Source organism: Ammospiza nelsoni, chromosome 20 (assembly GCF_027579445.1).
Source record: "Ammospiza nelsoni isolate bAmmNel1 chromosome 20, bAmmNel1.pri, whole genome shotgun sequence".
Taxonomy (NCBI): domain Eukaryota; kingdom Metazoa; phylum Chordata; class Aves; order Passeriformes; family Passerellidae; genus Ammospiza; species Ammospiza nelsoni.
In genome coordinates, this window is record NC_080652.1 from 920302 (window position 1) to 935737 (window position 15436).

The following is a 15436-nucleotide window of genomic DNA, read 5'->3' on the forward strand; positions in this document are numbered from 1 at the left end:
CAATTCCTGCTGTTCCCACCCCAGACTCTGCCTGCTCCCGTGCCAGGCCCCCCTCAAGGGGCAGATAACCTGGGGGGTCCCTTCCACTGTGAACAAGCATAACCCAGAGATGGGAAGGAGCAGTCAAACCGTGAGCATGGCCACCAGAGCAGCTGTGCTCCTCCAACGACTTTAATTCTCACAGATACACGTGGATGAGCCCCTGGTGCCAGAGGGCTGGGGCAGAGCAACCACTGGCTTCACCAGCTTTGCCATGCCAGGGAGGTGGGAGCATCTGCACAGGGACAGTCCGGTGACAGCAGAGAACGGGCAAGTTCAACACAGAGGAAAATCAGGAGAGCCTGGAGCACGGCCAAGCATGGGGAGCCTGCTGCCACCACCCCGGTGCTGCACACAGCTGTGCCAGTTCTGGGCTGGCACCACAGACAGAGGAGTCAGTACCCTTCATCTGCCCAAGTAATCTCATAGTCGGGATACTCTGCCTTCAGCTTCTCTGTGGTCACAGCATGGTCAGCTCGTCCAAAGCCCTGCGCAGGAAAAGAAGGTTCCTAAGGAGAGCTGGTGAGAACTTGCAGAGAAGCCTGGCAAATCCCCAGGGCGGCTCTGGCAGACCTCAGCAGCAGAGAGGCCACAGAGCCTGTGCCAGTCCTTCCTGACCCCAGCTGAGGCTGGTGTAGCACCCAGGCAACAAGACAACGTCACCCTGAAGCTGGGAAAACTGTGTGCACTGTGGCCCAAGGACCAGCACCCTGCCCAGCTGGGCTCTGCACTCCGCACCCAGCACAGCTGGTGCTGCAGCACAGCCCTGGGCCAGGGTCAGCGTCCAGGAACCCACCATGACAGTCCCCAGGAGTGCCTCCAGTCACCCTTACAAGGCCCCTACAGCACCCACCCGACACTCCTGCAGGAACACCCTCAGGACACACAAAGTGAAAACAGGGTTCTTGCGCAGCCCAATTCCCGCTGCAGCACCCAGAGCTGGTACAGCCACTGTACCCATGGCACCTCCGGGGACTCTGGGTGTGTGGCAGCCCCACAGGCAGGTGCCGGCGGGTTGCTGGGGTGCCCCTGCTTTGGCCAAGCGCTGCTCACCCGAAAGGGCTCTGCGCAGTCTCCCCTCGCTGGGGCGCTCGGGAGAACGCGCAGGAGCCCCGGGAGCGCCGCCCCGCTCACCCCTTCCACCCCCGAGGGAACTCGACTCCACCTCGGCCGCCGTCAGCGGGACCCACCCCGCGCAGGGAGATGCCGCGTGCCCGCGTGGTTCCCCCGGCCCCGCTTACCACCGAGTACCCGTAGACGTGGATCTTCCTCTCTTCAGGGCGGTGCGACATGCGGCCGCCGCCCAGGCACTCGCAGCTCAGACCGTGCGGCGCCAGCTCCTCCGCGGTGCGCTCGAACAGGTCGGCTGCAGGGAGGGAGCGGCGGTGGCGCGGGGACCCCCGGCCTCAGCCGCCGCCCCGCGACGGGCCAGACGCCCGGCAAGCCCCCGCCCGCTTCCCTCGGCACCCCGGGCCACGCCCGCGCCCCGCGCTCCCGACGCCCCTCACCGTGGTACTCGGCCCAGGCGTGGCCTCGCACGACGTCCTTGGCGGGCGCGCCGGCCCCGCTCACCCGCACCAGCACGTACTTGAAGACACCGTCGCCATCGATCTGCACGTCCGGCACCCGGGACAGCGCCGAGCCCGCCATCGCTGCCGCCCGCGCGCCGTGCCCGCCTCCTCCGCCCGCCGTCCAACCAACCAGCGCCCGGTCCCTGCCCGTGTTCCCGCCTCCTCCGCCCGGCGTCCAACCAGCGCCCGGCCCCCGCCCGTGTTCCCGCCTCCTCCGCCCGACGTCCAACCAGCGCCCGGCCCCCGCCCGTGTTCCCGCCTCCTCCGCCTGGCGTCCAACCAACCAGCGCCCGGTCCCTGCCCGTGTTCCCGCCTCCTCCGCCTGGCGTCCAACCAGCGCTCGCAGAGCCAGGCTCCACCCTCAGCCGGCGCGGGGTCCCGCCGGGCAGCGGCTCTGGGGGTGGAGGCTGCCGCCGGTGCCGGTGCCGGCGATGGGATCGACAGCGGGGAGCAGGGCTGGGTAGGGCAGGGCGGCGCGGGCGCCCCGGGTGACGGGTCTTGGCCACGACCCCGACTCTGCCTCGCCTTCCCCGGTCCCCGCCACGGTCACCCCTCACTGGCGATTACCTCCGACCCCGGTCAGAGCCGCCCCCCCCTTCCCCCCCCGCCGATCCCTGTCCGTGGCCGTCCCGCCCCGGGACCCCCCAGCCCTGCCCCGCTCTGTGCCCAGAGCCCGCGGGGGATCCCAGGGCCCCCCGGCACCTGACGCTCCCGCAGTAACACGCACAGGCTACACAGGCGCGGCGGGGACACAATCCTGGCGCAGCCCAGCCCCAGGCGCTGGGTATGGCCGCTGCGGGGACCCTCGGTGCTGAGGGGAGCCTGGGGCAGGCCCGAGGGGCTCTGGGTTGCAGCAGGGGTTGGGGGCGTGCGAGGCGCCCCCGCTCTGGCCAAGCACCGCTCACCCCAGAGGGCTCTGCAGGGGCTCCCCGGGCTCTGGGCTCCAGGGCAAACTTGGGGCTGTGCTCCCGTCACCGCCCGGCCCCCCAGCACTGCCGGCTGCCCGCAGCCCCCTCCCCTTGGTGCCCCTTGGTGTAACAGCCGAGGGGGTTCTGACAGGACAGCACGTCTCTACACGGGGGGTGCCCCCGCCCTGCGTTCACATGATGTCGTCCAGGAGGTTGGGGCTGGCCACCCAGTCGAGGGTGCGAGGCTCGGAGGCCGCCATAATCATGCACATGAACTGTTTGCCCGTCCTCTTGTCGATGGGGTAGATGGTGGTGGGGGTGAAGCGCTTGTTGCTCTCCACGAAGTCGCAGAGCTGCTCGTAGACAGCGGGGAACTCGTGCCGCAGGAAGACGCCGCGGATGCGCAGCTCCCGCTGGATGTTGATGAAGCAGACCTCCCGTGCCTTCCGGCCCTCCTCCCCCTCCTTGTCGATGTCCGCCGTTCCGGGCGGTGGCGTCAGGATCAACGTTTCCATGTCCCGCTCCTTCTTCAAGATCTTCTTCTCAGGGCTGGAGGAGGCTAAGGCCACCTTGGCGTATTTCCTGACCGTCGGGACCTGCATCTTCGGTGACGGCCTCTCTGGCACTTTCTGAGTGACGGCCACGGTTACATTCAGCAGGAAACATTCGTTGGGGTCGTACTGGTTGCCTGTCTCCCGCAGCTCCTGGGCATACTCCCCCAGGTTGTCCGAGTAGCTGTCCAGCTCCCGCAGGGACAGGTACGTGGGGGACATCAGCAGGCTCTCCAGCCCAAACTGGAGAAAGTTCTCGGCGGAGCCCGCATTGGGGAAGCCCAGGAAGAGGACGCCGCGGCCGCGGGAGAGGTATCCCACCTTGGCGATGCGTGAGAAAGCCTTGTGCACCTCGGTGTTCTCGCGGCAGAACTGCAGGACGTGGCGGCAGACGCTGCCCACCCGCCCGTAGACACAGCTGGCCTTGTGCGTGTCCCAGTCCTCGCGCCGGCAGTGCCGGGAGCAGTAGTAGGTGTAGCAGCTGTGGCACGATTTGAAGTAGAGGCAGGCATTGAACATGGTCTCTGTGCGCCGGCACTTGGCATTGGAGCACATCATCATGTCGTCCTCCTCAGCGCTCAGGTCGGGCGAGCAGTTCTCCGGTGACTTTTCGAAAGGGCCGGTGGCCGGTGGGCGGCGCGGGGTGCCAGCATGGGAGCTGGGGCCCGGCTGCTCCTTTGTGGGTCGGGGTCCCTCGGGCGCGTTGTGAGGGACCCGCCTGCCCTCGCTCCGCCGGGGGGGCCCCGAGGCGCCGCTGCTCAGCAGCTGCTTGAGCTGCTCCGCGAGGCTGTCCCTGTCCCCGGAGCGGTGGCCCGGCGCCGGCTTGTAGTCAATGACAAGGTCAGTGATGAGCTCGTCCAGCTGCTCCAGGCTGCGCTGGCGCCCCGAGCCGCTCTCCCTGGCGCTGGGCTGCGGGGCGCAGGGCACAGCGTAGGGCCTGCACTCCCGGCCCGCGTCCAGCATGTCCCAGCTGGCCGAGCGCCTCTCGCTCCGGCCCAGCCCCTCGGCGCGGATGTCGTTGTCGGTGATGGTGATCTCCGGCGTGACGTACCAGGAGCGGCCCGAGGGCCCGCGGCTGCCGTCGGCGTGCACCCGCTCGAGGATGGAGCTCTCGGAGAGGGACAGGGCCGCGTAGCGCTTGGGTGAGCTCGACAGGTTGATCACCACAGGCTGCCGGCGCTCCTCGGGGGATAAGGCACGGTGCTCTTCGTGGGCGAGCAGGTTCTCATAGCTGCGCCCACGCAGCAGGGCCTCCTCCCTGCGCGCTGCTGGCGCCAGGATGTTGTCCCAGGATTTGGAGTAGTGCTGGGTCTCCCGGCCCAGCCGCGGTGGGGTCACGCCGTAGCTGGCATGCCAGGAGGAGAACATGGCCTCACGCCCGGCCGGCTGTGGGGTGAAGCGGGACAGCTGCAGGCTCTGGTAGGGCAGCGTGGCCCGCTCGGGGCAGTACCAGTCCCCGAAGTGCAGGGGCTGCGCGCTGCGGGGCGGGGGACACGTGCGCGACAGCACCTCCCGTTCCCGGTACTTCCCGTAGTCCTCGGCGTAGAGCAGCCGTGGAGAGGAGCCGAGGGCTGGGTATGTCCGAGCGTCCTCGGCGTACAGGGTTTTGACAGGGGTCCCGCGCGGGGGGTAGTAGCGAGGCTCATCCCCGTAGAAGGTGCGGGCAGGTGCCTCCTGCACCGGGTAACCCCGCGCCTCCTCCACGTACAACGTCCGGGCCGGCATCGTGTGAGCGGCAGCCTTGGCCGGGTCCTCGGTGTAGAAGGGCTGGGATACGGAGTGGCGGCTGGGGTAGGGGTAGCTGGCATAGCCAGAGCTGCGGAGAGGCATGGCCGGGCTGGGGCACCGCGCTGACTCCTCTGCGTAGAAGAACTTGGCCGGGACCCCGGGGGCCGAAAAGGTCATGCAGCCCCGGTCGGGGTACTCCCTGAATTCCCGTGAGGCCGGCACTGGCACTGTTTGGTACGCCAGAGCCCGGGGGTCTGCCTCGTAGTACTCACCGGGGTAGGGCAGCAGCGGAGGGTCCCCGCTGTAGGAGTCGCTGGGGGTGGGCGTGCGGGACGCGGACGCCTGCCGGCTCCCGGGCACGGTCAGGCTGCGGGCGGCCCCGGGGGTGCGGGGCCAGCGCGGCGGCTCCGGGCGGTTCGGGGCTGCCCGCAGGCTCCGCGCCGTGTGCACCAGCACTGCCTCGTCCGGCTTGATGTCCACTCGGCACTTGACGTGGGGGCTGGCGCCCACCTTCCCGCCCGGCCCTTCCTCGTAGCAATTGCTGCCCAGGCAGAGCGGGGAGATGCGGCTGACGCTGCTCCGCTGCGGCTGCAGCTTGATGGGGTGCACCTCGTTGGCCAGCGCCCGCAGCGGCATCGGGGCCTCGCGGCGCGGCGAGGGATCGGTGCGGGAGGGCTCCCGTGCCACCCGCAGCACCTCCCGCCCGCGCCGGGCTGGCGGCGGTGATGCCGCCACCGTGATGGGCACCGGCGTCAGGGTGGACTTCACCCGCGGGGCGCTCTTGGAGCGGGCTCGGCGCTTGGGCTCGCTGCGCGGCGCGGGGGCTCTGCCGCTGTACGGGTCCGGCTTCGGGGGCGCCTGCCTGCCCGGCGGCCCCGGCGTGGGCTCGGGCATGCCGGGGCGCGGGCAGGCGCGCTCCATGGCCGAGGGGGTGCCCAGCTCTTCCAGCGACTCGATGAAGTCGAAACTCCTACAATGGCGCTTGTTGAAGGGCTGCGGCTCGCGGGACAGGGAGGAGGACATGGAGGCGTCACATTGTGCTAGGGGCTGACAGACAACGGAATCCCCAGGGGCTGCTGTCGCCACCTTGATGTCTTGGTACACCGTGGACACCAGAATGTCAGGTGGGTCTGTTCGTGTCATCTTAAAAGCGACTCTTCTGCCAGTTCCCTGTCACACGGCCTCAGAGGACGGTAGCCCACCCTGCAAGAGAACACATGAGGTGCCTCAATCCTGGAGTGACCTCATATCAATCCCCACTGCTCCTAGCTCAGTGGTGGGGGTTGGCCATCTCTTCAGAAAGGAAGGTTTGGGGGCATCCCAGCCTCCACTGCTGCTGTCAGTAGTCAATCAACTACTGGAGGAAGAAACTGGAAAAAGTTTCCAGATCCAGGGTGCAAATCATGGAGCGGCTGGCAGGACACCGATGGGGGCAAGCAGGGAACTGCATACCAGCTCAGCACAGCAAGAGGAGAACACAGAGTACTGTGTCCTCTTCCTGGACCACAGGGCAAAGGGACTGTCTTGCAGAATCATATGAATTGGCAGCTCTGGGCAGGGCTGTGAGGGTTCAACACCAGGATTTTCCATGAGGAGTGTGTGCTCAGTCCTGGTGAGAGCACCGGAGTGTTGAGGGTTCTCCTGGGACTGTGCGTACCCACGTCCCTGCACCAGCACTGCAGGGGGAACCAGGGCCCAGGGACAGGCACCATGAGCACCCACCATGGTACGGTCTGGGGCTCTGTAGGAGGCACGAGCTACAACCCCTCCCTGTGGTGGCTGCACCCACTGTGCCCCACAGACTCCGGTGTGGGGTGGTCACAGTGCTGGCTACACAGAGTTGCACTCCCTGGGTCTTTCAGATGAGGGGTGGCCCAAGGCGTGGCAGAGGGGTGTTGTGGTGGGTGCCCCAACCCACATGTAAGCAGTGATACCTGCATCACCTCCCTGTGCCAGGGGAGCTGTGCTGGCTCAGTACCCTATGGCTTTGTTGTCTTCTGTGACCCATGGCTGTGACATGTCCCCTGGGCTGGAAAGCAAGGCTGATGGTGGCTTCAGCTGCTGTGGGACATGGGGTCTGATGCCCACTGTGTGCCAGCACCAAGCACCCCAGTGCTGTGGGACAATGCTGTTGGGTGGCCAGGGTGGGCAGAGTCCACAGCCACAGTGTGACACAGCTGTGTGACAATGAGGACATCAGCACAAGTTTGCCTCAGTGCATGGTGGGGACAGAGGAAGGGGTCTGCCCTTCCCACAGGACTAAGTGGGTTGTAGCACTGACCTTCCCTACCAGCCCTTCGAGAGCTGCCATGGGTTGTCACCAGCACTGGGAGATGTGCACCTTCTCTGCCCACAACAGGGACCCCCCCAGCTGTCACCTCACCACGTCCTCTGAGTATTGGGTGTTGTGGCCACCAAGGGCCTGGATGCACTGGTTGACGCTGGCTGCTCTGTGTTGCACTAAAGATGGGTGGACACTTGGCTTTAAAGAGCAGCAGAGGACCACAGGGAGGATGTTTCTTGGAGAAAAAGAATTTCCTTTATTTAGCAATAAGCATTGACTACGCAGAGATGGGGAGGGGACTTGGGTTCCTCCTCATTACCTGCTCCAAAGCTGGGGGGGTGCAGATGCCAGAGCTGAGGTGACTCCAGTGGCCTTGGGGTGTCTGTCCATGTGATGGGCTGGGAAGAGCAAGATGCCATGAGAAAGGAGATGGGGGTCCCAGTGCCTCCCTGCAGAGCTGGAAGGGCAGGTTTGCCCCCCAAAAAGTGGCCCAGTATTGGCTCTGCTGTGTTACAGTGTGTGGGAAGTGGGCTGGGTCCGGCAAGGCAGCACCCCGTGCCACAGCGACGGGGACAGTGGCATTGGGCAGCCCATTCCTGTGGTGTTGGGGTGGCTGGTAGGCAAGGAACTGTAGCCCAGGGTCCTACCTGGTCCAGCAGCAGCAGTGAGGGGCTGGGTGGGCTGAGGTGGCCGAGGGGCCTGTGGTGACTCCATCCCAGCGCTGTAAAACAAACAAGGCACATGAGGCTCCTTGGGCACTGCGGGTGTGGTGGAGGTGTGGCTGCTGGGGCCATGGACGCCTTGTGAGCGCATGGAGCACCCTCAAGAGACCCCTGCAGCCACAGCCCTGCTGGACCAAAAGGAACTGCCACCCAAAGAACTGTCCCAGCGTGTGTGCATCCCTGTGCGCTGGGGATGTGGGCGCTGCATCCCACAGGCTCCGGTGTCTTCCACCCACCAGCGGCACCCACTGCCGGTGGAGCTGTGGGGTTGCCATGGTTTCTCCAAATTATTCCTCCTCTGCGAGGACAGCGTGGGTAAGGACAGCGTGGGTGCAGGGAGAGGCTTGCACGAGGAGCTGGGGCTCTGTGGCACTGCAGGGAGAGCAGAGCCCTCCTGCAGCTGCTGGAACCCTCTGCCTATTGAGGGGGGCAGAGCCGGGATGGCCCCACGGTGCTGCCAGTGCCACCATGCTCACATGCCCACCAGCTTCTGACACCAACTCTACAGGGAGAGCGTTTTGCATCCCCTCTGCTCTCCACCCCCCGGCTAGTGGGCATCCGGTTGGTTGGATGCCCCCTTCTGCCCCAGCACTGCCCAGTTTCGGCAGGCACCAGCCTCCCTACCCGGGATGCCCACACGGTGTCACCCCGCGGATGTGACACCTGCCGACGGCACTGGCAGAGCGGCCGGTGCCCAGGCGTGGGTGGGAGCCGCCCCCCGTGGGGTCCTGCCCTCGCTCCCGGCACGGGCCCGGGCGCTGCACCCTCCGTGCTGCCCGTGAGCGCCGGGCTCCGGCAGCGCGAGGAGCTGGGCTGGGGGCGACCCCGCTGCCAGAGGGGCCCACGGAGGATGCCCGGAACTGGGTCACTGCCTGGTGTGCCACGTGAGGGCTGTGGGGGGAGGAGTGCGGGCCCCACGCTGCCCACGCACTGCAGTGCCCTGCCTGCCCCACAGCCACAGCGGGCACTGCCCGCACACTGCCCACACTCCCAGGGCACTGCCTGCGCTCTGCCCCAAGCTGCCCATGCACACAGCCCTGCCAGTGCACGGTCTGCCCGTGCTGCCCTCAGCACTGCCCACTCGCTGCCTGGCTGCACATGGCAAGGAATGCTGCCTGCCCATCCTGCACTTGGTGCCTTGCCAGGGCACTGCCCCGCGCACCCTGCCCGCACATTGCCCACCTTTGCCCGCACACTGCCGGGGCATTGCTGCCCATCCTGCCTGCCCGCTGCCCACGCACATCCCACTGAGCAGGCAGGAGTGCTGCAGTGGGTACGGTGCCTGCACGCTGCCTGCACATGCAGGGTGCTGAGCACGCTGCACTGCTGCCCCCCCTTCACAGCAGCCCCAGCACACACTGCACTGCACCGGGCCCACTGCACTCACAGCCCCGTGGGCATGGCCAGCAGCATCAGCATGGCTCCAGCACTGCCCCAACACTTCCCCAGCACTGCCCAACACTGCCCAGCGCTGCCCCAACATTGCCCCAACACTGCCCAGCCCTGCCCTGCACTGCCCAGCCCTGCCCTGCACTGCCCCAGCACTGCCCTGCACTGCCGTGCACTGCCCAGCACTGCCCCAGCACTGCCCAGCCCTGCCCCAGCACTGCCCTGCACTGCCCTGCACTGCCCAGCACTGCCCCAGCACTGCCCAGCACTGCCCCAGCACTGCCCAGCCCTGCCCTGCACTGCCCCAGCACTGCCCCAGCACTGCCCTGCACTGCCCAGCACTGCCCCAGCACTGCCCCAGCACTGCCCAGCACTGCCCTGCACTGCCCAGCACTGCCCCAGCACTGCCCAGCACTGCCCAGCACTGCCCCAGCACTGCCCCAGCACTGCCCAGCCCTGCCCCAGCACTGCCCTGCACTGCCCTGCACTGCCCAGCACTGCCCAGCACTGCCCAGCCCTGCCCCAGCACTGCCCTGCACTGCCCAGCACTGCCCCAGCACTGCCCAGCACTGCCCAGCACTGCCCCAGCACTGCCCAGCACTGCCCAGCACTGCCCCAGCACTGCCCAGCACTGCCCAGCACTGCCCAGCCCTGCCCTGCACTGCCCAGCACTGCCCAGCACTGCCCCAGCACTGCCCCAAGTGCAACCCTGAGTGCACCAGCGGCCCCTGCATCGCGACAGGCAGCCAAGGACAGCGTCCTGCTGCAAACACTGCTGGAGCAGATGATGCTGGAGGTGCCAGCAGCAGCTGCCGTGGGGGCAGTGCCTGTGCCCGTGTGTGCCGCTGTGCACAGCGAGCTCTGCTGCGCACGGGCCTGTGCACCGTGTGTGTGTCAGCGGGACGCTGATGGCCGCTGCTGCCTGGGCACTGCCCGCACTGGGAGCTGGCAGCCGGCACGGTCTGTGGTGAGGGAGCCCACTGCCCGTCCCGCCGCTGCTCCGTATCCGTGGCAAATAGACGCTCCCCCCGCCCCGTGCCACCCCCAGGACACGCACATGGTGCCCTGTGCCCCTGTGGCTGTTGCCCGCCCTGCACACAAGAGAGCCCCTCCGCTCTGCTCCCCAGCCCCTGAATCAGCCTCTCTGCCCCTGGCACTGCCACATCGCCCCCTGTCCCCGTCCCAAGCGCACCAGGCACAGATGGCTGCCAAACCCGAACCCAGCCTGTGCCCCCGGAGGAGCCATCCTGCCGGGGGGAGCAGCACCCCGGGGTGCAGGGGACGGCCTGAGCCCCGGCCCCTCTAATCGCTCAGCGTGTCGGGCACCCGCAAGCGGGCAATGCCGGGGGGCGGGGGAACCAGGAGCGAGCCGGGAGGGCGAGCGGTGGGGCCGGGACTGGGGCTCGGTGCATGGGGTGGCCCCCGGGGAGAGCGGATCTGTCCCGGCGCTGCCGCAGGCTCGGGGCGGTGTCCCCGGCTGCCCCCACCCCCTGCGCACCGGCACCGGCACCGGCACCGGGCGGCACCGGGCCCGCTGGGCCGCGCAGGGCGCTGAGCTGGGCACCGGGGGGAGGGGGGAAATGGCTCCGCTCGAGCGCTGCGGTGCGATGGGACGGAGATGAGGATGGGTTTGGGGCTGGGAGATGGGGATGGGGATAAGGATGGGATGGGGATAGGGCGCACGGGAGCATGGGGAACCCCGAAATACCCGTGAGATGGGGTGGGATGACTCGGCTCGGGAGCACGGGATGGGGATGGCCCCGATGAGACTGATGGAAGGGAGGGAGCACAGATAGCCGGGGACGGGGATGTGGGGCACGGGACGATCGTGTGGGGAGCCTGGGGGTTGGGATGCCTCGGGAGGATCTTCGGGAAATAGGATGGGGATGTGGAACGCGGTGGGGGGCAAAGGGGGAAGATGAGATATGATGTGATGCGAGGCGATGGTCGAGGGGAGGCCCGCGAGGGGGGGCCCCCGGGGGTGCAGCGAGCCCCAGCCCCCTGCCCGGGACCCCCTTACCTGCTCCGCGCCAGCCGCTCTGGCGGCTCCCGCCGCATCCCCCCGCCGCCCCCGCCGCCGCCGCGCTAGGCTGGGGCTGCCGCCGCCCTGGGGACCATGGCCCGGCTCCGCCCGATCCGACACGGCACGGCACGGCTCGGCCCAACGCTCTGCAGCCGCTTGTTTTCCCATTAATACGGCAGGCGGAGTTACCGGCGGGGCCGGCACCGGGACCGTAGCCTCCCCCGGCACCGCCCCCAGAGCGCTCCTCGTCCCCATCATCCCCATCCCCATCCCCATCCCCATCCATCTCCGCTCCCCCGCCGCCTCCCCAACCCCGGCCCCGCCCCTGCCCCTCGCGGCGCCCCCTCTTCCCCCGGGACCTCGGGCCGGGTCTGGGCGCCCCCGGTGCCATCCTCCGGGGCTTTCCCCGCTCCGTGGCTGTGAATGTCCCGCGGGGCACCGGGCTCAGCCCCACACCCTGTACAGAGACCTCACGGCCCCCGCAGGGCCCCGGGCCTGTCCTGCCTGACCTTGCCCCATCACCGCGGCTCTGCGCGGCCGGGGCCGATGGGCAGCGAAATCCCCGGCTAAGCTCCTCCATGGAATGGCCTCGTTTTCCCAGAGTCTCCGAGGCTCTCGCTGCCTGTGGTGGCTGGAGTCCACAGGGATGCTCAGTGCTGGAGATGGACGGAGGAGGCACAGAACAGCTCCTGGCACACTCAGGCCCCGGCATCCGGAGATGCACAGCACGGCCCCATGGTCACAGCTGTGCCTCAGTTTCCCCCCATCACCTCCTTGGGCTGCCCTCCACTGCCCACAGCTCCGGGGGCAGCCCCAGCACCTGTGGGTGCCCTGGCCAGGGGCCATGGCCGTGGCCTGGGACCCACCAGTACCTGCCATGGCTCCAAGCCCCGATCCAAGGCTGCTGCTCTCCGTGTGTTTCTGCATGGCAGGTGCACCCCCGGATTTGCTCGATTCGAAATCCCTGCAGCCAAGACCCTTTCCTTCTTTCACTGCAGCTCCAGGAAGGGACTTCCACTGTCTCTGGTGCCCGCACTGGCGGGCCTGTGGCGGGCTGGCACTGCTGTGAGTCCCCAAGGGCAGGAGTGCCCTTGGGAGCAGTGGGCACTGCTGAGCCCGTTGGCACGGGCGGTGTGTGCCCTGGGGGCCGGGCTGAGCGCCAGGAACTCGTTGCACTGCCGAGTGGCTCGGAGCTGGAGGAGGAGCTGGGAGCAGGGTGAGCCTGTCCCTGCTGCACGCACGGGGCCGAGGGACCCCCGCGCCGTGTTCAGATGGGCCCCGTCACCCCCGGCCCCCACGCACGCCCCGGCTCTTCCCCGTTCCTCTCCGCAGGACACGGGCTCCGGCTGTCGGTCCAGCCGCTCCCGCTGCCCCCGGCTTCCTGCCCCCGCGGTCCCCGCCGTGCTGCTCCATCTGCTCCCGCCTGCTGCCAGCCCCGACACCGCCGGAGCACCGGGCAGGCTCCGTCCGCATGGCCCGTGGGTGCAATCACCCGAACGGTGCCAGAGCCCACCCCTGTGGGATGCCGAGTCCGCGCATGGAGGAGTGTGCTCCCCTTAGGGCATCCCCTACAGTGCCACCCTCTGTCCGTGCAGCTGTGGCCCTGGGCGACACCTGCATGGATTGAGGTCACCTGTCTGGACCTCTGGGCTTTGGAGTGACCACAAGTCCGAGATCAGGGAACAAACGGGTTGGTCCATGTCCCCAAGCCCCATGGCAAGGGACAGTGGGACCATCTGCTCCCCGTGTGAGGCTGCTATTGCAGGCTGGAAGGTGCTTCGGGATCCAACTGCACCGCGGGCAGGTCTCCACGCACCGGAGATGCCAGCGCCATGTCATGTGCTCGGGGCAATGGGGCTCTGGACACTGCCTTCCCCTCCTGCTCCTCCTCCTTCTCCTGCTCCTCCTCCTCCTGCTCCAGCCAGTGGCAGCCTGTGGCAGAGGAGCAGATGCCCCTGAGGGCTGCGGTCGTGCTGTCACCTGCCCCGAGCACGAGTCCGTGCTGCCGCTTTAGGCTGTGACACCCCGGGCTCCCAGGCTGTGGCACTCAGGCAGGGGAGGCAACCCCGGCCCCCCGGAACTGAGAAGGGGTGGGTGGCAGGGCTGGGGGCTGCCCCTGGCCTTGTGAACACCACCCTCAGGGGTGGCAGCCCCTCACAGGGAGGGGACCCCCCTGGCACAGCCGTGTGGGCAGCAGGACTCAGCGGGTTGGGATGGAACTGTCCCCCACCCCTGTGTGGAGGACAGAGATGTTGGGGCCCTGCCATGGCTCTGCGGGTCCAGGCTTGTCCCTGGCCGAGCTGCCTGGGGCCCTGTTGTGCCACGGGAACACGTGAATAGCCAGAGGGATCCCACAAGCCTGAGTCCTGCAATCCCACAAGGAAAAGGCCAGTCTGGTGCCTGTCCCGAGGCAGGATCAGCTCCTGTCCCTGGGTCTGGGCTGCCCCACTGTAGCTTGCTGTCAAGGCCAGTAGCAGTGAAGCTGGGCCAGTGTGGGGGCAAGTCCCCCTTCCTGTGGGGCCTTTGCCTTCCTGGTGCTGAGTCCTCCCCCAGACCCCACAGGGAGCAGAGCCACAATATTCACTGTGTCCCTGTGACTCAGTTTCCCCACCTGCCCCTGCCAGTGTGGACCTGGCCAAAGTGTCTGCAGGTGACAGATTTGGTTCTGATGGGCCCCATCGAAAGGGGAAACTGAGGCACAGAGGAACAACATGCCCCAAGGTCACCCTGGAGGTCTGTTGTGACTCTGTACACTTGGTGAAACCCAAAGCAGGGCAGATCTCATCCTGGGAGGGACATCTGGGGTCACACCTGTCCTACACAGCTGCAAAGCTGGGGGGGGTGGGTGTTGGGGTCTCACAGCCCTCACAATTCATTGAGGCCACGCTGGGAGCTCGCTGTGAGATTTGCCATGAACCTGGCACAGGAGATCCCCTGATCCAGCCCCGCTCTGTCCCTGGTGCAGCTCAGAGCAGGGAGGAACCACAGCACGGGAGCCCCCACGGCTGCCCTGAGGATGCTGACCCTGGTGGGGCGGCCATGGGGGCAGGGGCCACTCTGCAAACCCGCTGGGCTTGGGGGTGCCCTGAGGCAGCCCTCAGGTCACACCAGGAGCTGTGGAGGCACAGCAATGAGGTCAGGGACAGGGGACACTGGTGGGGACCACTGGGACAGCTCTGACTGGGCCAGCACGGAGCAGTTTTGAAGCATTGGAAAGACCTTCCTGGGCGTTTGCAAAACACTGCCAGGAGGGCCAGGGGTTCATCAGGAGGCAGGTGTGGGCAGGGGCAGGTGGGCAGTGAGGGGAGGCCCCAGAATAGGGGTTTTCTCCAGGATACCTGTGGCAGCGGCAGCTGCCCCAGCAGGTACTAAGGCCAGCCATGGCAGCAACTGTCCCCGGGTAGGCTGACCTGTCACCTCTGTGTGACAGCTGTGGAGGGACAGAGGGTCAGACCCCAGCCCGGGGGGGCCGACAGAATAGAGAGCTGGAGCCCCTCTGCTCTGGAGCCAGGCTGGGAGAGCTGGAATTGTTCAGCCTGGAGGAGGCTTTGGGGAGACCTCAGAACCCCTGGCAGGGCCTAAAGGGGCTCCAGGAGAGCTGGGGAGGGACTGGGGACAGGGGATGGAGGGACAGGACACAGGGAATGGCTCCCAGTGCCAGAGGGCAGGGCTGGATGGGATATTGGGAATTGGGAATTGTTCCCTGTGAGGGTGGGCAGGCCCTGGCACAGGGTGCCCAGAGCAGCTGTGGCTGCCCCTGGATCCCTGGCAGTGCCCAAGGCCAGGCTGGACAGGGCTGGGAGCACCTGGGACAGTGGGAGGTGTCCCTGCCATGGCACAGGGGTGAAATGGGATGGTCTTTAAGGTCCTTTCCAAAACCAGCTTGTGATTCCATGACCTGACCACAAGGCCCAGTGGAGGTCAGTGGAGCCCATCCCCCTTGGAGCAGCAAAACTTCCATCAGAAATTCTGCCCTTTGGTTGGGACACTGCCCAAAGGAAATCCGCTGGGTTAGCTGTCCTAAAATCTTGGGCATTCTCAAGTCAGTCGGGCAGTAACAATTCCATTTGACATCACAAACCTGTGTTCAAGTGTTGGTGGAGCTTTAAGTGGTTTATCTGCTTTATAAAATAAATCTCATTTGAATATACTGTTTGTCTAAATTTTGACCAACAGTATATTCAAATATATGCCTGCGACCCCTGTGGCAGCCCCAGTCTG

At 66.9% G+C, this 15436-nt stretch overlaps 2 protein-coding genes across 2 annotated transcripts; both read right to left on the reverse strand.

Annotated features, from left to right (window-relative positions):
- Positions 1-126: 126 nt before the first annotated feature.
- Positions 127-1726, reverse strand: PHPT1 (phosphohistidine phosphatase 1). Its single transcript, XM_059486481.1, has 3 exons — positions 1548-1726; positions 1281-1405; positions 127-527 (listed from the first exon to the last, which is right to left on the reverse strand). Exons 1-3 carry the CDS (start codon positions 1687-1689, stop codon positions 435-437), a joined length of 360 nt encoding a protein of 119 aa, XP_059342464.1. The 5' UTR covers positions 1690-1726; the 3' UTR covers positions 127-434.
- A 939-nt stretch (positions 1727-2665) lies between these two features.
- Positions 2666-7776, reverse strand: AJM1 (apical junction component 1 homolog). The gene is made up of 3 exons (XM_059486556.1): positions 7729-7776; positions 7401-7479; positions 2666-6000 (listed from the first exon to the last, which is right to left on the reverse strand). The coding sequence occupies exon 3, from the start codon at positions 5938-5940 to the stop codon at positions 2710-2712; it is 3231 nt and encodes a 1076-aa protein (XP_059342539.1). The 5' UTR covers positions 5941-6000; positions 7401-7479; positions 7729-7776; the 3' UTR covers positions 2666-2709.
- Between the last annotated feature and the right edge of the window lie 7660 nt (positions 7777-15436).

Coding starts and splice junctions, on each gene's coding strand:
- PHPT1 (XM_059486481.1), bottom strand. CDS start 1,689: ATGGCGGGCTCGGCGCTGTCCCGGGTGCCGGACGTGCAGATCGATGGC. Junction 1,406..1,547: donor CGCCTGGGCCGAGTACCACG/GTGAGGGGCGTC, acceptor CCCTCCCTGCAG/CCGACCTGTTCGAGCGCACC. Junction 528..1,280: donor ACGTCTACGGGTACTCGGTG/GTAAGCGGGGCC, acceptor TTTCCTGCGCAG/GGCTTTGGACGAGCTGACCA.
- AJM1 (XM_059486556.1), bottom strand. CDS start 5,940: ATGACACGAACAGACCCACCTGACATTCTGGTGTCCACGGTGTACCAA.